Below are 18637 nucleotides of genomic sequence, written 5' to 3' on the forward strand. Positions count from 1 at the left end.
CAGAACATGATCCAGTTTTGACCATTTGTAACACAAGCCCAAAATTTGGACCTGTGCTGAGCCCTTTTTCAGTGCTCAAGAGCTTTTTCTTAACATACACCCAAACACTACAAATTACATCCATCATTAAACACCTGGTACAACCTGAGCAACCAAAGCAGCCATGGGCATCACTTCTTCACTCTGCTCCAACTTGACCATATGGTTTTTCAGAAATGTTTAACAGCACCCCAGTTCCTTTCCCCTTCAACTCATCCCCTGGAGTGAGTTACTTCTGGATATGTCTCTCTTCATTAGCTACAGAGGGAGTATAAATGGGCAGGCTAGAGTGATCATCTGACTTCTAAATGCAGATGTCAGGAGGGGACTCCTACCCTCTGTCTGTCTGACATAAACAATCCTAGCAGGTTCCCCAACAGGGCAAGTGAGGCATGTTGTCCGAGAAATGAAACTCAGCCAGCTGGCATCAGATGGGCCCTACAGAATGTCCTGCCGCAACGCCCACTGAGGCTGCTGCAGTGTGTGAGCACAAGGCAGCACAAACCTAAAGGGATATTGGCCTGTCTTGAAAAAGTAATTTCATTTTATGTCATGACACTGCAAAGTAATTGCGCTCAAAATAACTGGTCTTACTGCCTAAATACGTTTTTAGTACTTGAGCATCCAGGTGGATTCAATTGTGCTTGCAATTTGCAGACATTAACGAGGGAGACTAAATGACTGAGGCGGGGAAAGAGAACAATGCTGCGCTCCTGTGAGACAGCCTGACACACGGACTAGAGCACAGCACAAGCTCGCAGGAGCCTCACAGTCTAGACCTGTTTTGACCACTGACTGACATATGTTGTAAAGCTAAGCATGGAAAATAAAACACAACTGTTCTCTGTGTCTTTTACAAAAATAATACTGGCTGAAATCTTCAACAAGTGTAAACTATCAAATAACAGAAATCACTGATTCCAAAAGAAGCAGGATTACAAGCCAAATTCGGTCAGCTTTTAAGAACAAGAACTTCCTTCCTGAGCATCTTTTCCAAAAGCAACATGTGAAACAGCATGAACATAAGCAACACTTGAAATGTAACAAAATACATTAAAAATAAATTACTTAAATCCAGAAATATTATTCTGATGGGCTAAAGCACACTTAGAAGTTGTATTTTTATGTCAATAACTTTTTACAGGACCATAGCCTTAACTCCAAAAGCCCTTTCACTCTTCACAGAAGTTTTCATAAAGAAATAATACACAAGGCACACTAAACACTGTTGGGCCAAACACATTCTACAGTTTATTACACATATTACATTCTTAAATAAAAATGCGTCACATAACATTTTTGCATAGATATCTTACAATATACCAATTTAAAAAAGAATTATGAAACAGACCAGTAACAAAAATAAATTTTTTCTTCATTAATAATTTTGTAACATTAACATACCACCATCATATAATACAAATAATATTTTTAAATCTTAAGACTTTTTGTACAGCAAAAAAACTGACAAAGTAATATATTTATATATATATATATATATATAAAAAGCTTAAAAAAAATAAAATGTCAAAAAAAGGCAGAACTGAGGGCTACAAGATTGGGTACTTCTGTGATATATTAGAAATACCAGAGTAGGCCTGAGAGAACGTGACCGAGGGCATCTCCGAAATGCACTTGTCAGACACATCTGGTAAAAGAAAAATTATAGTGCAAAATGAAAGTCCTTCAAGCAATGTTGTTTTTTTGTTTTTGTTTTTTTTTTTGGTTTTTTTTTTTTTTTAATAGGGAGCATTCATACATTTTGTTGTTGTTGTTTTTGTTGTTAAACAAAAATTCCCTAAAGAAAAATCTAATGTGTGGTAGAGAGCAAGAAAAGTTTCAAAGAACAAAACGGAAAACAAGTCACTTTGAAAAGCAAAAAAAAAAAAAAAAAATCTCAGCCTGCATTATTATTTTTTCAACTAGATGAGCAGACATGCCAAACTAAGGCCTTGTTTCTAAGAGAAAAGCTCTTACAGTTTATATGCAGTGATTTCAAAACCAGGTACTTAAATTGGTGCAAGAACCTTCCTGGAGAGGTATCTTAACTAGTTGAAGCATTTCTTACACTTCAGCTTAACTGCATAGGATGCCAATGCAAGCTTGATCCAGGCAATCACGTAACAGGTGCAGCTACAAAGTGATTTAGCTAGATTGATTTGAATGTAGGACAGCTTCCCTGGTAGAGACATGGCCTTGGTAACAAAGTAGTGTTTAAACCAGTGTTTTGATCTACTTCCACAATCTGACAGGTCTGGGGATTTAAATACAGAGTGATGGGTAAAACATACGTTGCAAAACATAAAGATCAGCCCTTCAGCCACCAGGCCTTCCAGGGACTGCATGTTAGCTTTTCATTTCCCCGAGAGCCCAACAATAAAGGCTAAAATTCCCATGTTTCTGTCCATTCTAGTTCCCTTTAGTGTGTACATGCGAAACCCTCATCCCCCTCCCTTCCCACCTCCCCTCCCAATCCCCAAATTTGCAGCCTACTCATTCACAGTACACAGCAACATGTATTTCCCAGCACTGTTGAAAACTTTCCTACAGAAGCTGACATGATTCCTAAAATGCAGTGGCAACAGCAAGTGCCCTCCTTAAATGAAAGCAATAGGCACAGTTGGCTACTACAAACTGTAAGTCAGTAGCTCAGTTTGCTCTTCTGTGTAGGTATATACAGTATACTGCTGTACATCCACACCCACACAGAGACAGGGTGGAGAACCTGTTTTCTGGCAGTATATAGAAGTTAGGACCAAAGCACTTTAAAAAAAAAAGTCATCAAAGCTTTCATTTTGAAAATTGCAGATTCCAACTTCAATTATTACACCAAAAATGCCATCAACAAGCATTAAGGAAAACTATAAAACCCTGTTTCTAAAATGACGCCTGCATTTGAAAGTTTTCAGGAAGGGAAACTCATTCTTGAGGTGATAAAGGCAGTCTACTCCCCATCTCGACATTTTTATGTATATAATTTATATATACAACTATATCATTATATATATAACTTATATAGCACAAGTATTCCCAAGACTTCTTCTTCTAAGGGAGGAGGAAATTCTCAGCTTTACAACACAGATTTTAATACCTGGTAGGCCAGATCCTACACTCCTTACAATGCTAAATTTTGCCACTGAAACCTGTGCAGAGCTGTGGAGGAGAAAGACTGCAGTAGTCATCCCTAAACTATTAATAAATAGAGACTCAAGTGTGACAAAAGGAAGAAAAATATCCAAGTTTGATCTGGAAAAGATCATTCATGAAGGTGTAGTTTAAATGCTAATGAAAGACAGGCAAGATTTGTCAATGTTGGGAGAAAAATATTTCTATTTTTTCAAGACAAAGTTAAATAGTTATTGTCAAGCACTGGGTTTTTTTTCTTAGTATGTAGATATGTTTACAAGTGCAATTCTATCTGAAATCAGCAAAAAGTAGTTTAGAAGTTCTGGGTTAGAGCATTACCCAGGATATGAAAGCTCAGAAACAGTCTTACTGGATGGAATGACAGAATGTGCCAAGTCCTGAATGAAATCAAGAGTAAAAGCCCTTGATCCACTGAGTGCTGGCCTTGTAACATTAAATTATTTACAAAATTTTCATCTTTTTTTTTAATTTAAAGATTTTGACATACATTAAGAGAAGAGGAAGGGAAACACTTAAGGAAGTTGGACTTCATCAGCTTTGCCAAAAGTACAAATTACCACCTCTTTTGTATACAGACAAATAAAGTGTGTTAAATAGGAGAAGAAACCTTTATATTAGATACCCCAAATTGTCTAGGGTCAGATAAAAATGAGGGGAAAAGCCTGATTCTGTAGATATGAGAAAGGTCACAACTAAGATATACTCAGTCACTGCAACAATCATATTGATCAACTCCATTTGAGCTATACACCCTAGTGATTAGTTACTTTTTTATGCCTGAAGTTAAAACAATTCCAAAAGCAAGGAATGAGGGATCCTCTTGTATTCAGATTCTTCTTCCTCATCTGTGTTTGGTCAGTGCTTCCCAAGCATTAAGTGAAAATGTGCTACCCCAAGAAAAACAGCAATTTCAAAAAGTCTGAGGAAAATAAGAATGAATGAAAAAAAATGTTCACCTATCACATGGGTCTTCCAGTCGAGCAAACTTGTTTCAATAATATCTGGCTAGTCCCTGCAGCTGTGACATATCAAGGTATGATATTGCTTCGAACTGGTTTGCTAAGGGTTTGGGTTCTTTTAGGATTACTTCCTCTCTAGGTCTCCCTCATGGAGAAACCTTATAAAGTTTAACAAGGATGAAACTCTCAGAATTTGAGAAAAAACCTACAGATCTGCCCTACAGTCTGTTTCATCAGCACAAGCCTATCAAGAAACAGAACCAAAAATATTTAATAAGTAAAAGCTATGAAATGAATCATAGAAACACAGAAAAATTAATATTGGAAGGTACTTCTGGAGGTCACCTAATCCAACATTCAACCCTTTGTTTAGTGAGATCAGACTGCTCAGGGCCTCATCCAAGACATTGAAAGAATCTAGAATTTTACTTCAGTTGCTGGTTTAGCCAGGTAATGTAATTGTCTAGACTGAGTACTAGCTACTGAAAAAGAACAACTCAGAGATAATGAAAAATACTCTCGATTCTGCAATCCACATTTAGACCAGTCTCTATAAAATATATCTGATAGTTTATGTTTCTCTTCATCTCCTAAGGGGAAAACCAAACAGAACAAAGATGTACTGAAGTACTGTTTTAGTGTAAGAAGTGACCAAAATACAGCATCATGTGTCTTCATATTTGATACAGTACAAATGAAACAACATAGTTTTTAGTTCAAAGTGAACCATCAATGATTATGTCGAGAAAAACCGAATTTTGCCAGCCAAGGCTCAAGCTGGTGGTACAGAAGTATATTTGTATAAGCGTATTTTTATGCACGGATTTGGCAAATCTGATTAGAAAACTATTTATAACAGTGCTTCCTAAATTATTTTTTATTAGTCAGTTTTCAAAATAGAAGCTTGACTTTAAGTTGTCTCAGATAATGGAAAAATCCAGAATAAATATATTTTATCAATACTGTCACATACAAAGCACATCTTGACCTGGAATATTCTGTCTTGGTCTCCCCAGTCACGAAAATGATTGACATATGGGAGCAAGTCTAGCAGAGATTCACCACGAAGGTAGTGGAACACACGATGGATGAAGACGGGCTGAGAGACATGATTCAGCCTTAGGAAGAGAAGGGTAAGTGTAGATCTTATTGCTATCTCCAAATACCTAACCAAGACTGTAGAGAAGAAGCCAGACTCTTCTTAGAGGTGCACAGTGGAAGAGGCCTGAAAACAGGTTTGAACATGAAAAATTCCTACTTGACACAGAGATTTTTGGATTTTATTTTTTTTTTGTTACAATGAAAGTGGTTAAATATTGGAACAGCTCGGATGGAGAGATTGCAGAATTTCCATTCTTGAGGATATTTAAAACTCAGCTGGATACTGCCATGAACAACCAGCTCAAGTTGGAGGTTGGCTAAGATGGCCTCTGAAGGCCCCTTTCCACATGCAGGATTCTATGACTGACTGTTCTGATCCAAAATATTATTTAGCTAATCACAAAAACTCACATTTATTTTAGTTGCTTCCTCTGTGTACACTATTTTGTGAGACTTTCAGGCCAATCTGTTTTCATTCTATAGTCCCATAACCTTGGAAACCACTATCTGATTTTCTTATAATGGCTTCTCTTCTGCAAATAGGCACAAAATTCACATTGAAGGAAACAAGGTAAAGCTTCTCCTTTCTATAGCTGGATAACTGTCCTCAACTGTCACCAAATTTATGGGTTTGCTTTCAAGAAGCCTTACACAGAGCCTTTCCTCCTTAGTCTGAGTCTACTCATAAGTTACAGAGAGAGAACAACTGTACAACTTTAGTAAGGAGACACAGGCCCAAAAAGGAACTAACTATAACAGACTACACAAGTTTGAAGTGTACAGCTTAAAATATCCGCAAAGAAACAAAACTTGTCATTGTAAAAAAACCAATCCTGGAATGTGTCACTAATTATGCCTTTCCAAAATGGAGACTCCTTCTATAAAACACCAAAGTTATGATTCAAAATTTTAGTAATGACTATGACACTTGCATATGAGTACCCAAAAACTGAAGTCAAGAGATTGACTGGGTACACCATATACACAGCCGAAAAATATCACCCTTTTCAAACATAAGAGGTGGTTTCAAAGCTCAAATTTTGGCTTCAGAGTTCAAGACCTGCTACAAAGCCTGAGAAATTTGAAATCTGCCTTTTACCCCCCTTTTTTCTATGTTCTTTAGGCTATTTGAATCCAGGATTTAGATGTAGGCCTGCCTTCTGAACAAAGTAAAGACATATTTCAGCATTTTTTCCCTTGGGGCCCTTGTTCTGGTATATTTAAATAAGATGCCAACAAGACTGTAAATGACGACTGGAACTAAAAAACAGTCTTGCTTGACTTTTTCCAATTTAAATAGAGTCTGGTGTTTAAACCATCACTTAACAATTAAGGTTTGTATACTACTGATAGCATGCCTAAAGGCAGGTGTGTTCAGACAGCAAAGGAGGATATTTATGCAGGTTCACAGCCAATGAATATTGTAGTGGAGAATTTGAGAGCATAAATTTTAGGACACTACAGTAAAGAAATTCTAGGATTCTCTTACACTTTTTTTTATCTAATGCACTCACTGGATGCTCTACAGTTTCACACAGCTGAGGTTTCAGTTCCCATTAGACATCTTCCTGAGGGGCAGCAGAGGGGCAGCACCAATCTCTGCTCTCTGGTGACCAGTGACAGGATCCAAGGGAAGGGGATGAAGCTGTGTCAGGGGAGATTCAGGCTGGACATTAGGAAAAAGTTCTTCACCCAGAAGGTGGTCAGACACTGGAAAAGGCTCCCCAGGGAAGTGGTCACAGCCCCAAGCCAGCCAGAGCTCAAGGAGTATTTGGACAACACTCTCAGGCACATGGTGGGATTCTTGGGATGTCCTGCACCGGGCCAGAAGTTGGACTTGATGATCCTTATGGGTCCCTTACAACTCAGAACACTCTGTGATTCTGTGATCTGGCAGGATGCTCTATTTGTTCCAACACAAATTGGATTCTAGGGCCCTCAGTCCCAGTGAAACAGCTGGGTGGAATGGCCATAAGAAGTATGCAAATACAGAAGTAGAGAAATACGAGATTGTCAGCAAGCAGTGCTCTGCAATTTTTAAATGTATACATATATATATATATAAGCATATATATATACACATATAGAGTATAGTTAGTTTTAAATCTTTGGAATAAATTCAATTTTTTCTTCTCTCTCTCTTTCTTTCTTTCTTTCACTCTCTCTCATGCTCTTATCATGAATATTACATCATTGCCCCTAAAAGATGGTTAGATTTTGGTCCATATTTCATGCCATATGGGCCAGACATCGTATTTCCCCCCTGTCCCCAAAGTGTTCAGTTGACAGTCACAGTGTTTTGTGAAAACTGTGAGGAAAACCAGCATCTTCTGAATAAATTCAATCTCTCACTGGAACCAAAGGTTGCAAAATGCTGAGAATTCAAGTGCCAAGGATCCCGGTGACGGCTCTTAAAAACATCTATTGATTTCTTGTTTGCTCTTTTTTCCCCTTATAGTACAATTTTACCTCCCAAAACATAAATTAAGGGAAATATTTAACAGTCAATGAGTCAAAACAGTCAAAGAAGGGCAGCTGGCTAATACATTATAAAAGAGCAGCAACCATTTGTGGACCACGCGCTATTTTGTTTCATTTCTAGACACATCTTGTAGGGATGGTCCGAGAATATACAAAATATACAACCTAATGACCGCCTGCCTGCTTGCATAGGCCATTTTCATGGTCCTAAATGCAGTCTTTGGAGTCAGGGCCAGTGCCAAATAGGTTCAAATACAAGTTATGGCAATACATTTTTTAGGGTTTTTTTTTTCCTTTTGTAATGAAGACTTTAATCCACTTTGAGCCAAAGAAATCAAATTATCAATATGACGGAAGGGTGAGCATGAGACCTCCACTTCTCCTTGATGATTCACACCGTGGGCCAAAATGGACCTCTAGGTTAGTAATACTTTGGACCAATCATGTGGAAATGCCTCACTGCTGTATGTAAAATCCAATCCCTTCCTTCACCGCTCACATGGTTACATTTTTTCATATAGCAGTGGCCTACAGCATCAACTTGATGAACAGAAATGCAGGACTTTGATATTTTCTTTAACGGGCTAATGCTGAATGAAGCCATTGTACTTGGAAGAGGTTCTTGATTTCCTACTCAGAGACTGGAGTAGGATTTTTGGCTTGGGTTTTTTTTTTTTTTTTTTGTGTGTGTAAGATGCTCAACAAACAGGTTTAAATTAAAACGTCTGCAGGTGCTCTTTACAGAAACAAAAGGCTAATGTTTTAAATAGGTTAATAGAAGAACTGCAAGAAAAAGCAACATAATTCACCACTAAATCACTGTGGGTTGTGGCTGATCTGCTCACATGATGTGGAAGGAATCCTGTAGTCATGCCTGTGTGGCCAGTCCCAGACTGATATCCAAGTGAAGACAAGGAGTTCTGAAGATCACTTGTTTGTGGAGAAAAGAGAAAAAAGGTTTAAGCTTCCAAACAAGCTTTTAAAGTTTTTTGTTCAAAAATAAACAAGAAGTCCTAGCTATGGCAATAAGGTGAGGCTTACAGAGATATTAGGTGCTGTATCTCAGGGGTTTATCCCTTGGCTACTTAGCCATCGTGGCAGCAGCTTCCAGAGTCCCTAGTGCATATGTTGTGCAATAGCCAAAAAAAAAAAAAATTAAAATAAAAACAACCAACAAAAATATAATCCTCCATGAAGTCTACATAAACTCAGGCCAAAAAGAGGATGTTTGTGTCACAAGTGTCACTCCACAGTCTACTGCCATTAAGGCCACTGGTATTGACTTAAAAGGATCTCAATAGCTCAGTTCTGGGAAGAAGAACCAAAACCAAGACAGGTCAAAGTGTCTGTGAGAAGTCTGATGCACTGAAAATTAGGAATTCTCAGAGAAAGAACAAAAAAAACCAAGAGGTTAATTTTGGCTACCAAACTGGGATTTGGTTTTCTAGGTCATTGTTTTCCCCCCATCGATTTAAAAAGAAAGTTAGTGCTACAAATATGCAACTTCAAGACGACATGTTCTTCTACTGAGTTGCACTCAGAAGCAAGTTAGATAAGCCCCTCTTACTGCCGTCCACCTGCAGGGAAGCCTCCTTTGATTTCCACTGGCAAAAATAGGAAACAAATCCAAGAGGGCTGAAGTACTGTAAGTAATTGTTCTTTTTCACTGACTTCACCTCTATACCATTTCCTCGCCTGCATCTTCTCCCATCCAGCTGGGGCAAGGCATAAAAGAACCGATGTAGGTATTGAAGTGTAACTGGGAGCATGACACTGTGAGCGTGTGGTCCCTGTACAGAGGATTACACGGGATCAAGTTCTCTTCTCCTGTAAGGTAGCACGTTGTAACTCGAGTTCCACTTTCATCTCACAACACTTAACCCAGATGGCATCCATACCAAGCTGACTGATATTTAGATATGTCTCTTCATGTGGAGGGCGAGGTGATCCGACCTGGAAAAACACCTGTAACATAAAGCAAGCAGGAAATAAGTATAGGATTTTGGAAAACAGGGTTTCTGCTCCTTCCTTGTTATGCACAGGAGAAAATACATATTCCAGTTTAGAGACATTCCTTGAGCTATCCATGGATCGCCACCAAAGCCTGTGTGATCAACCTCTGTGACCACAGATAGGCAACTACCCTGGCTCTTCAGCACCTAAAGAGATGGCTTTTATCCTCTCCCTGTTCCTCTCCCTCTCACTTCTTTCACTGAGTCAGGTATCAGGGAAAAGTGCTCATCTATGCAGCTGTACTATAAAACCAAATATTTAGTATGCATATGTTTGCATATTAAAAAAATAAATAAAACAAATCAGTTTTATTCAGCAACATCATTAAAAAAAATACTAGCTTTCTCAAGTGCCCACTCCTTGCAAAAAGCACCAAAGAATGATGCTAGTTTTGAAAGCTGAATTCTCATTTCTAACTCCAAACTGGAAGGAACTCTGGCTCAGAGTTTGGAGGCTGACAATCCATAGGGCTTCATATCTCTCCCTTCCTCTCAGCTGGGAATCTGGGTGGTAATACGTGGATTCTGATGAATATTATCTCCCTGAAGGATATTGACAGAAGATATTATGCCTATTTTGTAAGAGTGACAATTGAAAGACAGAGAAGACAAGGAAGCTGTAAATCACACAGGTGTGGTTGGTAAAACCAGGGGGAAAAAACAGAAAGCCAGGACTTGAGCTTTCAACTTCTATTCTTTATCCACAAAGACTTTTCTGTCTCATAAGAAAACATAATGTTTGGGCATTCTGAACATGTAGCTGGATCCTGATGAGATAGACTCCATACCCATTAGATTCGGGATTGAAAGCACCAATCCATGATACCCTCCATCACAGTGCCATTTAAGATACGTATGGCACTGGAAAGCAAACCACAGGAGAAGCAGGCAGTGGTCCTGGCTGCCTACCCCACAGCTCTAAAATGGAGCCTGTCACAGTGGCAGGACTCAGACACACTCAGAAATTAAACTTCTACTAGAAACTTCAGTTGAGCATTTAAAACCAGGAGGTTTTCAAGTTCCTTGCAAATTCTGGCTTACCTTCTTTCCACTTTAAGCCACAAGACACTGGCTTATTTATTTTAAAAACATTTACCACAAATATCACACCAACCCCCATATACCTGTGGCTTTAGAGTGAACTGGTTCTGTGGGCTCCAAGAACACTAGGAAAAGCTACTTACAGAACTGATTTGCCTGGCATGTCTTTTCAGTGCTCCACAGAACTAGAGTGTAAAGCAGCCACCAATAATGGTCTGAAGAATATCCAAATGGCTTATTGTAAGAATCAAGACAGCTCATATATGGGCACTGAGTGTATTTTTAAAAAAAGCAGTATTTGAGTGTTTTGTAGTTTTCAGAAAGAAGCAGAAGAACAAACTGAACAAGCCCCCCAAAAAGCCAATAATGATGGATTAAAAAAAAGTCAATCTAAATACCCAAAGAATTAACACTCTAAGCAGAGAAAGGCTGAGAAAGAGCAGAACTATAAAATGAAACTATTTTAAATAGTTAGATCTTTTCTGTCCTGCTGAAGTATTCCACTGCACATGTGATCAATCAGCATCTACACACAGAGATGAGTGATCAAGAGGTACATTTTTAAGACAAAGAAACCTTAAAAGAAGACAACTTCCACAAGAAAAGTCATTTACTCATCTTCTGTGAACGAGCAATGAGCATAGCTCTGCTCAAGTCATCTCTTCTCTACTTGCAGGGCTTACAAGGGACTTAATACCTTCAGAATGGCAAAAATGAGACTTCAAAGTAGGATGGAGGAGGCATTCCTCCAAGGTCCTACATCAGGTACAGCAAGGCACACGTGAATCTGACAATGGGCACTGGGCTTGCAACAGCAGGCTCTGCACAGCTAGAATTTTCTAGCCCTAGAGTGACAAAATACCTCCTTGGACCAATGTCTCTCTCACCAGTCTTAAACTGAGAAAGCAGTATGCTCTGGCTACAAGAGCTGCCAAAACAAAACAACAGCTTGAGTGGCTGCCAAAAAGACATGCACCAGCTGGCACTTCAGTCTAGGACTAGTCATAAGACCCCCACCCAAGCACAGCTTTTCCTCTCCAGTTGTCTCTTTTACAGATGCAACCCAGGAAAGTGTGTGATGAGTCACACCATAGCCAGATCTGTTAAAATTATAGATTCAGTACATTGCTTCACATCAGTAAGTACCGTATTAGCACCCATAATATTTTTATAGGTAATAAAATGGAGCCATATTTGCTAGTTTATAGCTAATAAAGTGGTACAATACTTATTCTTCACATTCTCCTGCTGACTAATTTGTTTAGTTCTATCTCTTGGTAAGGCTGGTGGATGTGGATATTTATTTTCAACTGTAAAACAATCCGTACAAAATTTTTGCAGCTAAATCACCCTGTCAAAAAGCCTATTGATTACCGAACACACTTCTGGTTTTTTTCTTTCTGGGACTAGAGGCAGCAGTGCAAGAGGCTCCACAGGATAAGCTGTCCAAGGAAACTACTCTTCAAAAATCAAGGAACAGGGGCTTGCTAGTCTCTAGTCCTGCCCATGACACGAGACTTTGCCCTGCACCTCTGGCTCTACACCTCCTTCAGTTCCAGACCAGCTCTGCACATCAGAGGTGGGCCCATCACAGCCTTCTCCATCATCCCCCCCTCAGTCTAGCTCTTCCTAGAAAGAACAGTTTATGCTAGAATAAGACACTCTAATTATAAAACTCATACAGGGATGTGTGATACACAAATTCCCTGCTCCCAGACATGATTCTTTCCTTTCTCTTTTTGCTGTATCTCCTTAGCAACACAATGCTGCTTGGCACTGAAGCCTCTGAAGGAGAAAAAGGGAAGGTAAGTACAATGAGAGAGAATTTATTGCTCAGCCATCTTTCCTACCAGCTGCGGATCTTCCACTGTGGGATGTATTCATTCCAGCTAAGTGCGCTCTTAGCTTGCTATCAACAAGGAAACCATGAGTACGTGTGCACATATGCAGATAAGGAATAAGCATCCCAACAGTCTGGCACTAAGCTGCTGTCTCCTAAACACCTATTTATCCAGAATCAGCAAGTGCCACTACCCTGTCAAACTCTTCCACTTGAAGTGCTGAGGGCTTGCATTGTGTGAGGAACAACCCTAGCCTGCATTTCTGAAGAGCAAAATTCCTGGGAATGCTAACAACCAGCACAACCCTGGCATCTGGAAGGCACTAAAGACTTTCCTGGGGTGCTTTCCACACCACTTTAGCCGATTCTCCTTTCTCTCCTGCTGCCACAAAGCCACACACCATTTGCAGTACATATGATGTTACTCAAAGCAGGGGTAGCTTGCCAGCTATGACTAGCAATGTGATCTGTGGGCTGCATGTTGTTGGGATAGGGACAGCAGAAGAAGAAAATCTCATCTTATCTCTTTTGTTATAAAATTTACTTATACACAGAGGACATGAATACTCCTTTGACATCGGTCAGAAGGTGAGAGACACAAGCACATCTAAAAACAGTCTTGGAAGGGAACTGCAGCCAGACTGTGTGAATATCATCCCCCTCTGCTATCTGAATCACCCCTTCCATGCTCTGTTTGCCAGGATACAGCCTTCAGCTCTGACCAACAACAGGCATAGGATTTGTGCTACATCAGTGTTGTTAAAACAGTTCCAATCAGCTCCTTAAAACCTAACAAGGCAGCATGCCTGAGAGTGGCCACAGCTCGATAATGGAGTGCAATAAGGGGTAGCAGTTCAAATACAGAGAAACTGCTCTCCAGCTGGAACCCTGGCTCATCTTTAAAAGTCTGCCTAAATGGCTAAAGGCAGTTTTAGGCTCATGTTTCAGTGCTTGCTTGAGGTGACCTCTGCAGTAGGTGGTAGCAGAGAGGCCTGAGAATGAGAAAAAAAATGAAAGACGGTAATATGGCAGAGGGGGGCAAAAGAACAGGCACTGTCACTCTAAAGGCTTGCAACAATTAACTAGGGGAATAAGGGAAAATCTGCCTCCTATCACCACACACAGTATGGGCATAGAGTTTAACAGTACACAATCCTCAGCACTCTGAATTTTATTAATAATGTTTTTCCTTCATCTACAGCAGAAGAGCAGAAAATGCATTAGATGATTACAGGAATACATCTCTTGGCTGCAGTGACTGAGATTGTTGCCAAAGAGAAAAGCTAGGTAGAAAGGGATATGTGGAGGGAGAATAACGAACACTTAACAAAGGGCTGAAAAAGACCAAGGAGTCGAAAATACCAGCTGTATTTCTCTAGATCTCTGCTAAAAATATTGTTTGTCCTGACAAAGAAACCCTAGGGCTGTGTGTATGTGTGTATTCGTGTGTGTGTTTGTGGGGCCACTCGAGGAAAGAAAAGAGAAAGGCAATGCCTTACATTTAAAACAGAGGATATAATTGTTCTCATTCACAGAAGTGCTTAAACAAAAGCAGAACTGCAGAGGTCCCTACTTGGCTTATCCTGTCCCTCATTCTGAGCAAACAAAAGATGATCCAGGGATAAAACAAAAGATAATCCAAGAGGAAGCCCTCCGTGGGGGAAGGGGGACGGGAAGAGGGGAGACAAGGGCAGAAGAGCACTTAAGGAGATGAAGCTCTTGGAAAGGCAGGATGTGAAAATGATCAAATTTCCTTCCCATAAAAGGATGGGGTCCCTTGTTTATGTCCCACACATCCTCTCTCCACGCATATTCTCTGTTGGTCTGGTGTACCCACAGGCTTCCTAGAGGCTTTATTGTATTACAAAACGTTTCCTTATCACAGTCGAGAACCTTAGTGCTGCATTAAAAAGATGGGTAATTTTCTTAAGCCTCTTTTAAAAATATATATAAATAGGATTAGCTGGATAACATGTTCAGATGCAAGCGCATTATTTGATTACTCAATAGTGGATCCAGGTTTCACCCAGGGCACTGCCAATCTTCAGCCGGGGGGGTGAGTGGGGGAGAAGTGCTCATTGTTCGATCCTGTCAGTGCTGTCAAGAGTCATTACAGGGGTAATTGCTTTTGCTCCACCCTGATTTCTTATCAATTGGGATTGGGGATGTGGAGAAGGGTGTTCTTTTGGTTTTGTTTCTAAATTGAAAGAACCCAGCTTTCAAAAACACTCAGCACCGAGCAAGGATGACCAGATTTTTCAGAGAAGCTCGGTATTTACTGAAGCAGCTACAGCAGCGAGGGCTGCAGAAACGAACGGCGTTGAGAGCTGGAAGGGCGGCTCTCCCAGGGAGCTGCTGGCTGCTCAGCTCACACCTCATTTCCGAGTGGCAGAGCACTGCTGCTGACAGGCTCCTCAGGAACCTCGGCCCTGCGCACCTGTCAGGCTTTCAAATCTGGGCCCTCACAGAATGAAGGTGCAGAGTATCTCCCACTTCAAACAGATGTCAACAGCGAGATTTAAAACTGTAGGAAAAGATTCACTAATTAGCAGGAATGTGCAGAGATCACGGATCTTACACAAAACAACCCCATGAACTTGAACAGAAATATGTGTCTAAATCACTCCCGAGCTTTTGAGAATGGTGCCCTTTGTTGTCTTTTCTTCAGGAGCTCTGGAGTCAGTGCTAAGAGAAGACAACGATCATACAGAAATTGAATGCTTTATCCCTAGAGGTTTCTTATAGATTTGGGTCACTTGAGGCACAACAGCCACAGCTCCCCATTCCTCCTGCCATAGTCCAATGTTTTTGTGAGGCCCACCCTGCCAAAATGTGGGTAGCCAGCAGTAGTGCTTGGGGTAGTCCTTGAGGCAGAGCAAATAGAGGGAGCTTTGTGAGCACAGAAGGCTTACAGGATCAGGAGACAGAAAGCTGGGGAGATGCTTTGTGGAGAGGTCCATCACTGAAATGGTCTGAGGCCCTCTGGACGTCTTCTCTGCTTTAAGAGTATTAACAAGACCTGCCCTATGAACTGAATCCTGTGCCCACAACAGACACCAGCAGGGTTCAGTCAGACCTACACCTGGTCCCACATTTTGTTCTGTGCTGTGAGATTAGACTGCTTAGGAAGAATTCCCCATCTGCCAGCCTGCCAGGCCACTAAGCAGAGAAGACAGGAGCTGAGCAGAAGGTCCATCCATGGTACAGGGATCCAGGCAGTGGGACAGAAGGGGCCCCTCTGCTGGGAGCCAGGTCTCTCGTCTCTGGGAGCTGGCAGCTCCATGCCAGTCACAAAAGTCCACAGGTTTCTTGAACACCACGTTAGGAGCTGCATTACCTGTCACAATGGTTGCATTTAAAGGGCTTTGCACCCGTGTGCTTTCTGTAATGCCTCGTGAGCTCGTCGCTCCGTGCAAAACGCCACTCGCACCCTTCCCACGAGCACTTGTAAGGCTTCTCACCTGCAGAGGGGAGGAGAGAACAGTCAGCGTGGCAGCAGCATTACTGAGCACTCAACCTGAGAGCCCCGTGTCCTCCCACCCTGCCTCTAACCCATTCGAGTCGGTTAGCCCTTCACACAATTCATGGTCAGCGGCAGATGCAAATAACTCAGGGCTTGTATACTGGGGATAGCTCCAGTCCAGATTTTCCCACAGCTAAAATTCTCGCACAACCTTGTATCTTGTTTCTAATAAAACCAGCCAACTGGCCTTTGAAGAAGCCTTAAGAATGTCCTCAAATGTCTAAGCAGCTGTGCAGCTGAAGCTTGAGTTTCAAACAGCTTTTCAGCTCACTCTAACCTTGCCAGATGGATGACTGCGGCACTTGAGTGACTGTACTAACAGCTGAACACTGTACAGGTGTGCACCACTCCTGAGTGACCACCACTACTGCATCACACGCTTTACCCCAATTCTATTTACCCCTTGTGTGGCCAGCCCCACATCTGCTCCCCCCCCTTAAGCATTCATGCCTGCTGCCCCAAAGGACTGCACCTTTTTTACTTGCTTCTGACAACAAAATCTACTTCTGGGACCAAGAAATTGTCAGGTCATCGAGCGTGAGAGGATACATTTTTACTTCTTTGAATTGGCTGGTCCTTCAGGCTTCTTGCACTACACCTTCATCAGGTGTTATTCTGCCCCAAAATATTAACAAAACCACTGCAGGCAGTGAAATGGTGTAGTGGTAAGACAGGAGAGATTCTAGTCTGCTGGTAGGAGTTGGACTCAATGATTCTTGTGGGTCCCTTCCAACTCAGGATATTGTATGATTCTATGCTCATATCTAACTATCTTCTAATGCACTTCAGTCTCTGCAGATCAAAGTCTGCCATGGTGTAACATCTATGGAGTCATTAACACCTTCCGATGAAGAACCCCAAGTCATGACTCCCTTTTCCTTTTCAGTGCACGTGCATTGGTGTGCATTCAAACCCCACCACAACAAATGCTCCAGTGCATCTCCTCCTACAGAAACTCCATGCCACTCTTCCCCACGCAGTCGAGATAAAAGTCAGACACGAAATCACTTTCTCTACCAAGCTTCTAAGTGGATTATTACTTATTTATTTGTTCTTAAAATTGCTAAGAAGGTAATCTTAAAAAACCCACCATGGGCCACACTGAGGCTGCAATCTGTAAGACCCCTCTAGGCCGGTCACATGAAACAATCACCTGACCACAGCAGAAATGCAGACACACAGACTGCTATATTTGGTGTGTCTATTCAGCAAGTAGAAGAGTGAGATCTGGATATGGGAGACCTATGTATACCATGATGATGAACTGGAGAGGCAAAAAGAGCAAGAAAAGTGAAAAGGGAAAGAAAATGGCAGCAAAAAACATGAAAAAAATGCTGTTCTCTGGTTTGTGAGTTTCTGCAGACTTCTTGTTGCACTGGCAGCTCTGCTGCACAGTGGTCATCTGCCCCAGACAGAACAGCAGAATGGGCTGAGACCTCAATGGTAGCTGAGCCATTTTATTGGCCTTTGAGAAGTTTATTTGGCTCAGTAGTTCAATTAAAGGGTTCATTGGGATGAAGCTGTGAAAAAGGGGCAGCAACTGGCAAGACTACACCAAATTATCCATTTATCCCACAGTCCCTGAATGAAGAAAGGCCATCCTGGATGTCCCTGCTGTGAGTCACAGTCCCCCATGGGAAAATGCCCAACAGGACAAGGGACTGAGCCAACAATAACTCTATCTCACTTGGAATGCGCCTGCGTGGTCATTTCTGCAGACTCACCTCTTGCTCCTTTATTCTTTGGACAGGATTTCTTCAGGAAAATAAGAAGTTAGAATCTTCTTAGTGAGCAAGGTGTTGGTGTCATGTTTCTGGGCCGGTTACTCAACTGTACCTCAAACACTGTCACCAGTGCTGGCCCCATGCACTGGAGCTGCAGTTGCAGCAGTCTCCCCCGGCCCTTTTCACCCTACCTGTCAAACAACATCTGCTCTCCTCAGAAAAAAAGGGATTTCTCAGGCCTAGTCCTCTGCCTGTGATGGAGCACCAGTTTGTCTGAACATTTCATGCATTATTTTAAAAAGCTGTCAGTAAACAAGCCTGGATGATAATGCAGTTCCTCGGTTCTCTGACGCTCTCTAGTGCCTACCTTAGAGTGGAGACAGCCAGACAGGGAAACTGCCTTGCAGCACATTTGCCACACACGCTGCAAAGCAAATGCAGAAGATGACTGCTCAGCCAAATCTGGCAGGTACAGCCAGTCTGAAGGATACAGTAATCTACAGAGCAGAAGGGTGAAGAAAAAGCATCCCGGGCTTTCTGTGAAACTATACAGGCTACTAGGACTGAAGTGGAGTTTGCCTTGTTAAAATTTGTTAAGAGCTTTGAAAATAGACAGTGCTATATATAGGTTACAAGAGACAGAAAAGCCAAGCACGATTACTGGTGAACCCACAGAATGACACATATCCCTGTTACTTGCTGCAGGGGCTCCTCTCCCAAGTGTTCCAGCTTTGGCCTTGCACAGCCCTGAGCTGAGTTTTGTTTTTCCT

At 41.4% G+C, this 18637-nt stretch overlaps 1 protein-coding gene across 3 annotated transcripts in view; it reads right to left on the reverse strand.

The window, feature by feature from the left end:
• Positions 1 to 767: 767 nt before the first annotated feature.
• KLF7 (Kruppel like factor 7) overlaps positions 768 to 18637 on the reverse strand; it is a 65785-nt gene continuing 47915 nt past the window's right edge. For 2 of the 3 annotated variants that reach the window (XM_038142399.1, XM_038142398.1), the window contains 2 exons: positions 15958 to 16081; positions 769 to 9692 (listed from right to left, as the gene is read on the reverse strand). In XM_038142399.1, coding sequence (XP_037998327.1) covers positions 9641 to 9692; positions 15958 to 16081 — 176 coding nt within the window. In that variant the 3' untranslated portion in view covers positions 769 to 9640. Of the gene's footprint in view, positions 9693 to 15957; positions 16082 to 18637 lie in introns of all 3 variants that reach the window. The other variant, XR_005257556.1, reaches the window with a different exon arrangement.

Source organism: Motacilla alba, chromosome 7 (genome assembly GCF_015832195.1).
Source record: "Motacilla alba alba isolate MOTALB_02 chromosome 7, Motacilla_alba_V1.0_pri, whole genome shotgun sequence".
Lineage (NCBI taxonomy): Eukaryota > Metazoa > Chordata > Aves > Passeriformes > Motacillidae > Motacilla > Motacilla alba.